Source organism: Nerophis lumbriciformis, linkage group LG06 (genome assembly GCF_033978685.3).
Source record: "Nerophis lumbriciformis linkage group LG06, RoL_Nlum_v2.1, whole genome shotgun sequence".
Taxonomy (NCBI): domain Eukaryota; kingdom Metazoa; phylum Chordata; class Actinopteri; order Syngnathiformes; family Syngnathidae; genus Nerophis; species Nerophis lumbriciformis.
Genome location: NC_084553.2, coordinates 53,130,951 through 53,145,948, shown reverse-complemented (window position 1 = coordinate 53,145,948; position 14,998 = coordinate 53,130,951). Strand labels below are relative to the sequence as shown.

The following is a 14,998-nucleotide window of genomic DNA, read 5'->3' as shown; positions in this document are numbered from 1 at the left end:
CCCAAAACTTAAGTGTTTATTACATTTTAACAGAAGTGTAGATAAAACATGTTCAAACGGAACATAAGGAGATATTAACAGTAAATGAACAAGTAGATTAATAATACATTTTCTACCGCTTGTCCCTCATAATTTTGACTAAACAATAGAATGAAAAAGGACACTATGTTACTGCATATGTCAGCAGACAAATTGGGAGCATTTGTTTGCTTACTTACTAATTAAATATAAGTTGTTTAGTATGTTCACTATCTTATTTGATTTTAATAAGAAACATATGTTTCATGTATCATAAGATTTTCTGTTAAAATAAAGTCAATAATAAAACATTTTTTTGTGGTTCCCTTTATTTTGAAAAGTGTCAAAGTATCGAAATACATTTTGGTACTGGTACAAAATTATTGGTATCGGTACAACCCTAAATGCATGTCATTTATTTGCACAAAACTTGGTTACAGTTATTTTTAAACCTTACTTTGAAGAGAAATGTGCCAGCTAGCACACCAGTCGGAGTCTCCTCAATCATTTTTGACCTGACGTATCTGATCACTGACCGTATAGCAGTTAATGTAAAAGAGCTTGTACCGTCAAAATAAATTGCATGATTAATTTAAGTGTGTACATGATTAATGCGATGACTTTTTTTAATAAGACTTTTTATGCAGTTGCAATTCTAAGACATATCAGGGTATAGACTACGGCAGGGATATTCAACTACCGTATTTTTCGGACCATATAGCGCACCGGATTAAAAGGCGCACTGCCGATGAGCGGGTCTATTCAGGTCTATTTTCATACAAAAGGCGCACTGGATTATAGGGCGCATTAAAGGGGTCATATTATGGTTTTTTTTCTAAATTTAAAACACTATCTTGTGGTCTACATAACATGTGATGGTGGTTATTTGGTGAAAGTGTTGCATAGATTGTTTTACAGACCATCTTCAAGTAGCTTTCTGAGCGTCTCTTCAGGATGTGCCATTTTGTGGGAGGTCTTACGGGAGTGGAAGAAGTGTCAAAAGATGGAGCTAACTGTTTTAATGACATTCAGACTTTACTTAAATCAATAACAGAGCAGCATCTCCTCATCCGTGGCTCAATAATGCAACATCAACACCGGGAATGTGTCCCGTGAAAAAACGTCCGACCGGTACCCTCTAATACAGGGGTGCTCACACTTTTTCTGCAGGCGAGCTACTTTTCAATTGATCAAGTCGTGGGGATCTACCTCATTCATATATATAATTTATATTTACTTATTTATGAAACATATGTTTTTGTTAACAAGTTAAAGGTGTTTAATGATAATACAAGCATGTTTAACACATATAGTTAATATTGTTAATAAGTTAAAGGTGTTTAAAGATAATGCAAACATGTTTAACACATATAGTTAATATTGTTAACAAGTTAAAGATGTTTAGTGATAATGCAAGCATGTTTAACGCATATAGTTAATATTGTTAATAAATTAAAGGTATTTAATGATAATACAAGAATGTTTAACACATAGTTAATATTGTTAACAAGTTAAAGGTGTTTAAAGATAATACAAGCATGTTTAACACTTATAGTTAATATTGGTAATAAGTTAAAGGTGTTTAAAGATATTACAAGCATGTTTAACACATATAGTTAATATTGTTAATAAGTTAAAGGTGTTTAAAGATATTACAAGCATGTTTAACACTTATAGTTAATATTGGTAATAAGTTAAAGGTGTTTAGAGATAATACAAGCATGTTTAACACATATAGATTCCTTTCTTTCATGAAGACAAGAATATAAGTTGGTGTATTACCTGATTGTGATGACTTGCATTGATTGGAATCAGACAGTGGTGCTGATAAGGTCCGCATTTTCGAATGGAGGAGAAAAAAAGTCCTCCTTTCTGTCCAATACCACATGAAAGTGGTTGGTTTTTGGCATTTTATTTATCCAGCTTCCGTACTCCTTTGTATACACTTTACAAGAAATACATTGTTGGCAAACTCCGTAGCTTGCCAGCTTGTGCACGCGAGCTTTCTGAGACTCTTATTTTGTTAGCGCAGGCAGGATGAAGCAGCGCTTTTATTGTGTAACTGTGCAGTCGGTCTTTGGAGTTTTGACGACAGGTACGGCGCCAGAGTCTGTTGAAATAAAGTGTTTCTCGCCTTCCAGTCGGTAATTTTAATGAGCTGGCAGCAGCCAGCGTCATCTCAGAAGACCCTCGGGTGCCGTGAATGTCAATCAAGTGACGAAAGTGACGTCATAGTGAAGATTTATGATCGCTCATTTTTAGGAATATTTTTTTAATGGCTGGCTGGTGATCGACTGACACACCCTCCGAGATCGACCGGTAGCTCGCGATCGACGTAATGAGCACCCCTGCTCTAATAACTGAAGTTCCGTGGGTGAATTATGTAAACCCACCACAGTTTTTAGCGCTTTGATAGCTAGTCTACTGACAGATTTAAGTAAGAACTTTACGCTACTTTATATTAGAAATGGCAACAGCGGAAGATGAATGTCCCATAAGAAGGTAGAGAAAAAGAAGAAGCTTATGACTACGGTGTCGGCATAGACTACAAAGGCGGACTCGCACATTTTCAGGACTTATGCAGATCCCAAATACACATCAGCAGGTACCAGAAGGTAAGAAATGTTGGTTTTGCATAATATTGCGAAACAAAACGTCAGGTAATATGTCTGCCATTTTGCGGTCCTTATACACGCACCATAGTAATACTCGTATGTTTAATGCGCTGACAATCGATTAAGCGGTGCAGCTTCATAGCTTACCGAAGTCGTACTAAAAATATTTTGACAGATTTTTGAGCGCCGTGTGTAATGTTCTATATCCTCAATGGAACATTTAAAGTTTTTGTGTTTACTGGCGTCATCTTGCAGTTTACACGTATCTCTTATGTATGACTGCCATCTCCTGGTTACACTTATCATTACACCTTGTACCAAATAAAGTTGCTTCGAGGTTGGTAAGCACAACCAGAATTATGCCGTACATTAGGCGAACTGGGTTATAAGGCGCTTTGTCGATTTTTGACAAAATGAAAGGATTCTAAGTGCGCTTTATAGTCCGAAAAATACGGTAAATTGTTTTAGGGCCCACATTTACAAAAAGCTAAGAATCGATACCATACTTGCCAACCCTCCCGGATTTTCCGGGTGACTCCCGAAATTCAGCGCCTCTCCCGAAAACCTCCCGGGACACATTTTCTCCCGAAAATCTCCCGAAATTCTGGCGGACCTGGAGGCCACGCCCCCTCCAGCAAGGGTCTGCATGGAGCAATGTTGTTGTAATATATTGAGTTGGAGGCAATAAACAGGCGAGGGGATGAAGTATGTCTCTTTACTGTAGACTTCAGAACAGACTCACACACTTGACGTCATGTGCGCAACACCACGTAAATCGTTGGCCAACCAAAAAGTAACCCCAGTACGCTATAGCCAACATTCACCAGGAGATGGCAACAGACAAACATAGATCACTCTATTACATTCCAGTCTCTCCATGTTTTCTCGCCATGGTAACATGTGATTCACATGCACTGTGCGCTGTCTCTGTCCCTCTTGATATATATATATATATATATATATATATATATATATATATATATATATATATATATATATATATATATATATATATATATATATAAGAAAATACTTCACTTTCAGTGAATTCTAGCTATATATATATATATATATATATATATGTGTGTATATATATATATGTGTATATATATTTTATCATATACATATATTTTTATTTTACTATATATATGTATATATATTTTATCATATATATATATATATATATATATATATATATATATATATATGTATATTTTTATTTTACTATATATATATATATATACACAGTGGGGCAAAAAAGTATTTAGTCAGCCACCGATTGTGCAAGTTCTCCCACTTAAAATGATGACAGAGGTCTGTAATTTTCATCATAGGTACACTTCAACTGTGAGAGACAGATTGTGAAAAAAAAATCCAGGAATTCACATTGTAGGAATTTTAAAGAATTTATTTGTAAATTATGGTGGAAAATAAGTATTTGGTCACTTCAAACAAGGAAGATCTCTGTATCTCACAGACCTGTAACTTCTTCTTTAAGAAGCTCTTCTGTCCTCCACTTGTTACCTGTATTAATGGCACCTGTTTGAACTGGTTATCTGTATAAAAGACACCTGTCCACAGCCTCAAACAGTCAGACTCCAAACTCCACTATGGCCAAGACCAAAGAGCTGTCGAAGGACACCAGGAAAAGAATTGTAGACCTGCACCAGACTGTGAAGAGTGAATCTACAATAGGCAAGCAGCTTGGTGTGAAAAAATCAACTGTGGGAGCAATTATCAGAAAATGGAAGACATACAAGACCACTGATAATCTCCCTCGATCTGGGGCTCCACGCAAGATCTCATCCCGTGGGGTCAAAATGATCATGAGAACGGTGAGCAAAAATCCCAGAACCACACGGGGGGACCTGGTGAATGACCTGCAGAGAGCTGGGACCAAAGTAACAAAGGTTACCATCAGTAACACACTACGCCGACAGGGAATCAAATCCTGCAGTGCCAGACGTGTCCCCCTGCTTAAGCCAGTGCATGTCCAGGCCCGTCTGAAGTTTGCCAGAGAGCACATGGATGATAGAGCAGAGGATTGGGAGAATGTCATGTGGTCAGATGAAACCAAAATAGAACTTTTTGGTATAAACTCAACTCGTCGCGTTTGGAGGAAGAAGAATACTGAGTTGCATCCCAAGAACACCATACCTACTGTGAAGCATGGGGGTGGAAACATCCTGCTTTGGGGCTGTTTTTCTGCTAAGGGGACAGGCCGACTGATCCGTGTTAAGGAAAGAATGAATGGGGCCATGTATCGTGAGATTTTGAGCCAAAATCTCCTTCCATCAGTGAGAGCTTTGAAGATGAAACGTGGCTGGGTCTTCCAGCATGACAATGATCCCAAACACACCGCCCGGGCAACGAAGGAGTGGCTCCGTAAGAAGCATTTGAAAGTCCTGGAGTGGCCTAGCCAGTCTCCAGACCTCAACCCCATAGAAAATCTGTGGAGGGAGTTGAAAGTCTGTGTTGCTCGGCGACAGCCCCAAAACATCACTGCTCTCGAGAAGATCTGCATGGAGGAATGGGCCAAAATACCAGCTACTGTGTGTGCAAACCTGGTAAAGACCTATAGTAATCGTTTGACCTCTGTAATATAACCTTTGTTGGCAATAACAAAGTATTGAGTTGAATTTTTGTTATTGACCAAATACTTATTTTCCACCATAATTTACAAATAAATTCCTTAAAAATCCTACAATGTGAATTCCTGGATTTTTTTTTCACATTCTGTCCCTCACAGTTGAAGTGTACCTATGATGAAAATTACAGACCTCTGTCATCATTTTAATTGGGAGAACTTGCACAATTGGTGGCTGACTAAATACTTTTTTGCCCCACTGTATATATATATACTAGCTGTAAATATACTCCCACCCCCCGAAATCGGAGGTCTCAAGGTCGGCAAGTATGATCGATACCCGTTAGTACGGACATAATTCAGTCGGTGCCTATAAAAGTACCAAATTTGGTACCCATTCCTAGCTACACCCCAAGTAATGGTAATTGGTGAGTTTATTTGGAACGTTCCCAACATAGTTGTCTGAAAATAAGTAGGAAGAAACACAGCTCACCTAATCTCACCCCATTTCCTTGTCTAAATAGTTGCTTTTAGTTTGTGTACTTCCTGTGTTTAACAAGGGCAAGGTATAATATGTGGTCTTTGGCAAGTCAGATGAAATGTCCATGACAAATATAGCCTTAAACTCTTTCCAATGCACGGTGATTGATGTGCATGCCTTTCATGTAAGACCCCTCAACATACGTTAAAATCCAGTGCACTCGACGTGCAGCTGCAGGTCATGAATGAGTGGTGAAGGATGGTTTTGTGCACTTTATTTGAACATATATACATTTCTTACTCCAGTCACTATTGGATTTATGGGTACAGAGTGGAATGTGAACCAATGAAAGGTACTTTGATTTCTCCAGCAGGTTGGTTATTCTTTTACTTGTTTTATTGAGGAAGTTTCTTGAAAGATATTGTAAGCGCACCCATCCCCCGCAGCCTTCACTGAATCATAAAAATGTGAGATGTCAGCGAGAATACATGGCAGGCTGGTTCATGCAATACAATGTCAGCCATTTTTGTTATTCTGTATTGATTCCAGAGAGCCCTCTAACATTTTCAGCTTAAGTTAGAAATCGGAAACTTACGACATGATTTACTGCCATAACAACATTGAGATACCGTACATAAACAGATGCCAAATGGCACATGTAAACATGACTTTACTACAGTACTCATAGTAATTTAAAAAGGATTGTTTCGAAAAGATCCTGTGGATCTCTAAAATTATTTAAAAAATCACCTTGTATCCACTTCATTTATGACTATTTGTGTTGCAGAAGAGGAAGTTACTGCTGGAGTTGGGAAACCAAAAGATCCCCTTTCTCGGACCTTCTGATCAGGGCTTCCAGAAACTGGTGAGTCAGCATCATCGCTCTATTATCACTAACCATTTTTAAGCTGCGTTCTATAAAAGTGGGACCAATTACGCACCAAAACCATGGAATCCTTGCAACGATGACTGCACTGATTGTTAACATAAAACAGCAACTAAATCAGATTAGATATAATTTAGTGATCTTTTTGCCAATTACAACATTACCGTATTGACCCCAAAAATAATCAGTAATGGTTGAATGAATTGAGGCAACTGGAATCTTTGTTTGTTGAAGACATTCCATTTCAAAAAGGTTTCTTCTGTTTTGATTTTTTGCTGTGGAGTTTCCCTAATATCTGAATGATTTTCTCCAAACACAACATACTGATTCATTTCAAACCCACTCTCAGACAAAAGCTGGTCCACCCTAAGAACACAATCCAGAGACGCTAAATCTAAAAGGTTGTTTATGTTCTGCAGCGTAGTGAAGAATGCAAAATCCTTTACATTGGAGAGGCGAAACAACCATTACACAAATGTGTGGCACAGCATTGAAATTCAGTTTTGTTTAGGCCCAGAGTCAGCAGTAATGGTGTCCAAATTCTAAATAAGGTGGATCGCTGGTTTGAAAGAGATGAAAAACAGAGACCACTAGAGGCCCGAGCTATAACGAGTTGGTTTGCTACCAGGAAAGCGAGAGACCCACTGGTATACAGGACGGTTGTCCACCAACCACCCGACAACCCAGTTTTCACCACCACCAGGGAGCACACATATCAGGAAAGCAAAGGTTGTTAGCAAGTTAGTAAACAAAATATGTGTTATGATGTTAATCGATAAGACGGTTTTCTCAAACTATTTTCCAGCAACTAAAATATATATCACATTCACGTAAAGGATCTGGGAAATTCCGAGTGAGACATAATTTCTTCAGTCTGGAGTGGAGAATTTAGACCCGGGCCGATAACCAATTTTGATGTATTTGTCCCACAAATTATAGCCAGTAAACGGTATTATTATAACGGTATGTTTACGAAACACAATGCAAATAAACACACAATGCTTCTTAATTGGTTTGGATGGTAAGAAGGACTAGGAACAAGGCAAGGGTAGAGTGAGTGAGTGTGTGTTCAAAACACACGCTTAGGTTTCTATGGATAATGGATAGCGCCCAAACAACTCCGCCAGGGCAGGGGTAGCAAGGTAAACAAAAGCATGTGTGTAGAACAGTGCTTCTTTTTTTTTTTTTTTTTGTCATGCCTCCCTTAAGCACATATTTTTTCACGCCCCCCCCGAAATTGAAATACGATGGAGAACCTGATAATATGCATGTATTTATTCATTAACTATTTGAGTTGCTGGCACCAGCACCTACATGCCATAGAGCATAAAACATGTGTATTGTTTTCGCACGTCCCCGCTAACTCCTTATCATATACTTATGTATACTTGGTCATGTTTTCCGGTCAAGTCTGTTGATATATTTGAACAGTGCTGCCACCAAGCTGAAGACTTGTGTATTGTTCAAAAATTAAAAAATACGCTAATAGTCCCTTGCCTCTCAGGCCCCCTGTGACACCTCACTATAACTTAGTTGCATATGACGCCATTTCTGTTGTTCTTCTTCGCGGCTTAATTCACACGATGGTCAACCAGCTTGAGCGTAGCATTAAAACAAGTGAGAGTGAGTGCATAATTTTTAATTTAGGGGCGGCATGGTGTAGTGGGTAGAGCGGCCGTGCCAGAAACCTGAGGGTTGCAGGTTCGCTCCCCGCCTCTTGACATGCAAATCGCTGCCGTTGTGTCCTTGGGCAGGACACTTCACCCTTGCCCCCGGTGCCGCTCACACTGGTGAATGAATGATGAATGAATGATAGGTGGTGGTCGGAGGGGCCGTAGGCGCAAACTGGCAGCCTCGCTTCAGTCAGTCTACCCCAGGGCAGCTGTGGCTACAAATGTAGCTTACCACCACCAGGTGTGAATGAATGATGGGTTCCCACTTCTCTGTGAGCGCTTTGAGTATCTAACAATAGAAAAGCGCGAAATAAAATCTAATTTATTATTATTATTATTATTAGAATTTGGGCAGAAAATGCTGTATTGCTGTTCTGTTCTTGGGTGTTCCAGTCTTTCAAATAGTCCCAAAAAAGTGGTTCATAACGGTAATAAAGTCAGTGAAAAAACAAAAGTACGTAGAAGGAAATGGCTCTTAAAAATATCACTTTTATTAGCATACAATCGGACCATGTCTGCAGCAATCACTTAGTAAAATGTTTGTTTGAACATTTGATTTGTTTAAGAAAACATTTCTGTGATGAAATAGACTGTATTCTCTACTCTATTAGTAGTGTTCGAGAACCGAACTAAACGAAAAGAAAGGACAAGAGATCACATTACCGTATTTTCCGCACCATAAGGCGCCCTGGGTTATAAGCCGCGCCTTCAATGAACGGCATATTTCAAAACTTTGTCCACCTATAAGCCGCCCCGTGTTGTAAGCCGCATCTAACTGCGCTAAAGGAATGTCAAAAAAACAGTCAGATAGGTCAGTCAAACTTTAATAATATATTAAAAACCAGCGTTCTAACAACTCTGTTCACTCCCAAAATGTACGCAAATGTGCAATCACAAACATAGTAAAATTCAAAATAGTGCAGAGCAATAGCAACATAATGTTGCTCGAACGTTAATGTCACAACACACAAAATAAACATAACACTCACTTTCTGAAGTTATTCTTCATTCATAAATCCCTCGAATTCTTCTCCTTCGTGTCCGAATTGAAAAGTTGGGCGAATGTGGGATCCAAAATGGCCGGCTCCGTCTCGTCGAAGTAATCGGAGTCAGTGTCGCTGTTGTCCAGCAGTTCTGTGAATCCTGCCTTCCGGAAAGCTCGGACCACAGTTGTGACGGAAATATCTGCCCAGGCATTTACGATCCACTTGCAGATGTTGGCATCGTCTGGCGCTGTCTCCCTGTCTTAGTGAAGGTGTGTTCGCCTTCGGTCATCCATTGTTCCCACGCAGTTAGCAGTCTAGCTTCGAATGCCCTGTTGACACCAATATCTAGCGGCTGGAGGTCTTTTGTCAATCCACCCGGAATGACGGCGAGTATTGAATTAAGCGCGTAAGCGTGTCTCTTAATGTGATGTTATGAGCTAGCAAATATAACAACTACACTACCCAGCATGCAACGATAGTGACGAGCATGCGCGGTAGCCCTGAGAAGCGTTGTTGTATGTGCTGGCAGTTAGAATGTGGTTATGAGCACGCTGTGAGTAAACGTTGAGAACTCAGTTAACACGCCTCGTCTGCATTATTTATAATTAGACAGACAACACACTTAATAGGAGCCATTTTGGGGTCTTTACATAAACACACAAATGGAAATGAAACGTCACATATCCCAGCATGCACCGCGCGCTTCTTCTACGGGGAAAAAAGATGGCGGCTGTTTACCGTAGTTGCGAGACCGAAACTTTATGAAAATTAATATTAATATTAACCCATATATAAGGCGCACCGGATTATAAGGCGCACTGTCAGCTTTTGAGAAAATTTGTGGTTTTTAGGTGCGCCTTATAGTGCGGAAAATACGGTAGTTTGTTTTTTGTGGTTGCTATGCCTAAATATAACTACAAAGACCTGCTTGTGCAAATAAACTAACGTCATGTTAAGTCCTAGTAATAAATATTGTGATTGTTGGTCCAATTCGCCGTTTTTTCTTTCTCTATTTTCGTAACAAAAACTAAAAGCTTAGTTGTCGTTGTGCAGGAAAGCCAAGTGCTTTATTCAACATGGATGACCACATTAGAGCGTCTTTGGTAAAGAAAATATCCTTGTAATAATAATAGTATTAATAAACTCGATGAATACATCTCTCGTAGGCTCAACAGCATCAATCTTGATATTGAAACATTGCTGAACAACAGGGACATCAAGGGCTAAAACATTTGACAAAATATGAATTTCACACAATAAAAACAACTGCAGACATGAATTGTAGATGACTCATATTTGTAGCAGGAAATCAACTGCAAATATACGTATCCTTTTTCTCATTAGCGTCACAATCACAGCAGCACGGCACTCGTTATGTCAATCAAATACGTTACTTACCGATGCACCAATAAATCCAACTTTGTCTTTCACAGATTAATGCTTAATTTGTGCACTGTAGCTTTAAAGACATGATGTGCCTCTTCTTTAAATCCTTGTAAGTATCGAAGGAAGTGAGGTCGAGGCGAGCAGTAACGTCTTGGTGATGATAAATGGTTTAAATCTTTCAAAAATAATTTTCTTAAGAGTCTATAAATCCACTCCATCCCATTATAAATAATTGTTCATGATTCTTATAAATTTGCCTCTAAACCTTTCAAAATACACCCAAATTTGCACTGATGCAGGTAAATAAACAGTTGCCTAATGGGACTCTAGAACAGTGGTTCTTAACCTTGTTGGAGGTACCTAACCCCACCAGTTTCATATGCGCCTTTACTGAGCCCTTCTTTAGTGAAAAATAAAATGTTTTTTTTTTTTAAAAATTCAAGACAAAGTTATGTTTTTTTACTGGTGCACAAAATGAACCGTGCATGAACATCACCTTGTTCAAAGAACAACACAAACACAGTGCATGAACTCACAACAAATTACACACCTGCAAATCAGAGGGAAAATTGTTTGGGGGGTATCAATAATACGCCGATAGGGGGAAGTTTTTATTTACACGATGAGTTGGGTGTGTCTTGACCTCAGCGGCGGAAGCTCCGCCGAACCCCTGAGGCCGACTCACCGAACCGCTAGGGTTCGATCGAACCCAGGTTAAGAACCACTGCTCTAGACCATCACCTGAAACCCGGAAGTGCTTCTAGGTCACATGATTGCAACTCTGCAATTTGAAAAGCACGGGTGTAGAGGGACTAACAAGAGAGAGCACGCCATACTTTGTAGGGCACCGTCTTCTCTCCAATGCTGGTATTGCTACTGTCTGTATAAGAATGAATTGTTAGTCTTCAATTCGAGTCTCCTCACCTTATTCAGACAAGTCATTGGAACAAAAAAATCTGGGAGGACTTCGCCCTTAAAAATGGAAGATCCGTACACAAGCGAGGCTCTCTGTGTGTGCATCCTGTGTAAGATAGCGGTCCCGCCTCCAACGACTAAGACAAAGATTGTAGAGGGTTCACTCTGTTCATCTTAATCTGCTGTTGAATAAATACGACCATGTTCTGAGAGCAATGCACAGAGTGAACACTCTTGCACCCTGCTTAAAAGCGAGAGACTAAGAAAACAAACATACACAGACATGGCAATTTAGCATTGTTAATCAAAGTTATTAATTGTTTTCATTTATCGTTTGATTAACTGATTTATTGATTATCGTTGTCGAGCTGTGGTATCTCTGGTATCTCTGAAATCAAGTGGTGTTTATTCCATGTGTCTTTCTCAGTGGGACTCTAGTTACTCCGGTCTGGTTTTGAGAAGATCCTGCTCTCTTCCCGCTGAGCTTCACTGCCGGGTCCAGGCCGCTCTGCTCACCATGAGAAAGAAAGGCTGCCTCTTAAGGGATCTAGTCCGCGTCCGAGACCGGGAAGTCTTCACTTCTGTGTCCCGGGCCCTGCTGGGTGAGCCAGGCCACACCTATCGCTACTTGGACACCAGGCTCTTTGCCATCCCTTGGCACAGCGAGGACACTGGGAATAAAGGACAGAACTGTTGCGACGCGGATCTGAGGACGGCCTGCAGAGGCTTGTGGGAGCTAAACACCTTCTTCCGTTCGGACGTGAGTCAGCTAAAAGAAGGAGACAGGCTGGCGCAATGCGTTAAGGCGAAGGCGACAGTTGAGGCTAAGGTGAGCGAGGAGGCTGAAACGGAGTCCAGAAATAGCGACGATTCCAAGAACAGCGAAGGAGGGGAGTCGGAGTCCAGGCAGAGCGAGGAAGGGGACACGGAGTCCAAGCACAGCGAAGAATGGGACGTGGAATCTAAACACAGCGATGAAGGTTGCTCCGGGTCGAAAAGGGAAGGCGACTGGGAGACGGGGTCCAGAAACAGCAGCGAGGAGGGAGAATCCTCACAAGGCAAAGAAGCAGGTGTGGAAGGACCATGTCCCACCTGGGCAACTAAAAGTGTACCACCAACAGAAGACCGAGTGGGCGTCCCTGTGGCTCACCTCAAACACAGTCCGCCAGACTACCACATTGAGGACAAGGAGGGGCTGCAAGTGGGCTGCTCTGAGCCCAGTCCTCCGCAGGTACGCACCGCGTCCACCAAGTTCAACGTCACCTTGCTCAACTACATGGACCCGGCGTCCATGAGCCAGCTCAAAGAAGAGCCCTACTACGGTATGGGGAAGATGGCGGTGGGGTGGCACCACGACGAAAACCTGATCAGTCGTTCGCCCGTGGCCGTCTACAGCTACAGCTGCAACGACTACAAAGGTAAGAGTGGCCATGTTGTAATTAGAACACTTTTTAATCATCCCATCACAGCAGGCGATAGCATCCATCACTACAATAACTCTTGACTTATCTCCGCCGCTTTAAAGTGGATCAAATGCGAGCTAACCTTACGCGTGGCGGCCCCCCGCAGCATCTGTAGACTGTGGCCTCTGGCGCCGCAGCCATCAGATCCATGATCTACGCGATAGCGTCAGGGCATTAGCAAATGTCATCGGCGGCTCGCTGCTTGACAGCCTTATCGCCGCGACCGCGCATCACAGAGATCACAGACTTACGGGATCTGAGCTCAATGGCACAGCCTTAACAAACAGGCCTTATCGCACACGCGCCGCATCTCATCTAAATCATTTCCCCGAGAAAATGATCAATGAGCAATTATCTGATAGGGAATAATGAACCAGGGCTTTGATAAGTGTTCCTCGACTGTACTGGATGGATAAAGATTGAGCTGATAGAGAATCTCTGCCAGAGAAGTTGGCTTTCTAGAGCACATGCAAAAAAACTATTTAGAATTGAGTTTGTCCAAACTAATCAAATCAAATCCAACTTCATTTATATAGCACTATTAATGCACAGGCAAGTGGCAAACACAAAGTGCTGTACTAAACCAAACAAACAAAAAAATAGAAGAAAACCTGGACAGACGCACGCACAGCACTGTTGACCAGGGGCGCCGCTATGGATTTTGGGCCCCATGAAAAGAATCTTTACAGGGCCCCCAACACAGTGTCATTATTTTTTCTGTATTATAATTTCATCATCATTAGGGGCCTCTCTGGGCCCCCCTCCATCATGGGCCCTTAGAATCCGTCTCCTTTACCCCCCCTTTTCGGCGCCCCTGCTGTTGACAATAGCAAAGCAAAAACAAAAAATGGCATGGTACCCTTTGAGGTGTCCACACTGGAGAATAACTAAAATTAATGCCATTTAAAAAAAATAATAAAAAAATAAAAAAATAAAAAAAGTATTAAATATGATTAAACATTTTGCATAATTTTTTTTTTTTTTTTAACTTTCTGCATTTTAGAAATAGTACTTTGAATGTGTTTCACAACAAACAGAAACAGTAATCTGAATAAACAGTTAGATTTTAAATAAAGAAAATAATTAAAAACAAACAGCAATCTGAATAAACAGTTAGATTTTTAAATAAAGAAAATAATAATAATAATTTAAAAAAAAACCTTCCAAGTTACATTATCACTGGAGGACTAGAAGAAAAGGAATGACTCAGCATGCTACACAAGCACACAGCTGGACGAAACAAGAAGTTAACCGCTAAAGCTTCATTGTAAAGTAGGGGTGATCGACCCAGATGACGATACTATCGATACTTGGTGTAGTATCAGTATAAAAAAAGATGAAATGATTAGATTGATATTTTTTATTATTATGAAATCATGTTTTTGGTCGTTTTTGTTATTGTTTACAACCTCAGGCTGTAAATATCGGATTTAAATGGGAGCCAATAGTTACTTTTGCTTTTGTTTAGTTATTGTGCATGAGCTACTTTATTTTGTTAAACAATTGGATACAGCATTCAATACCACATATTTAACTCATCTGATTTACAACAATACTAGCAAATTCTACATTTAGTTACAGTGGGTAAGGTTATATTTTTGCCTCATTCCAGTAAGAATCCTGCATGTGACTGAAACATCAAGGAGGGGGACTATCCAGCACTAGCTGGATATGTACAAATACAAATATAAATAATATAAATATTACATTATGTTCATTAAAAAACATAACATTGAGAGAACAATAGTAGAAATATTAAGATTAAGATAAACAACACAGTAGAATAATAGAAAAAACAGATCGGTAAAAAGCCTGATTAAAAAGGTGTGTCTTTAGCCTATTTAAAAAAAAATTAAAAAAAATAAAACACTCTGCAGTGCTGAGGCTCTCTGGCAGGGTGTTCCACAGGTGGGGGCCATAGTGGCTAAATGCCGCCCCACTGTGGGTCTTTGTTCTGCTTAAAAGGCCAGTGCCAGCGGACCTCAGAA

The 14,998-nt window shown here is 40.2% G+C and overlaps 1 protein-coding gene across 2 annotated transcripts in view; it reads left to right on the top strand.

The window, feature by feature from the left end:
* Window positions 1-14,998, top strand: part of fto (FTO alpha-ketoglutarate dependent dioxygenase) — a 564,204-nt gene that overhangs the window by 90,448 nt on the left and 458,758 nt on the right. For both annotated transcript variants that reach the window (XM_061964549.2, XM_061964550.2), the window contains exons 2-3: window positions 6,489-6,566; window positions 11,975-12,965. In XM_061964549.2, coding sequence (XP_061820533.2) covers window positions 6,489-6,566; window positions 11,975-12,965 — 1,069 coding nt within the window. The remainder of the gene's footprint in view (window positions 1-6,488; window positions 6,567-11,974; window positions 12,966-14,998) is intronic.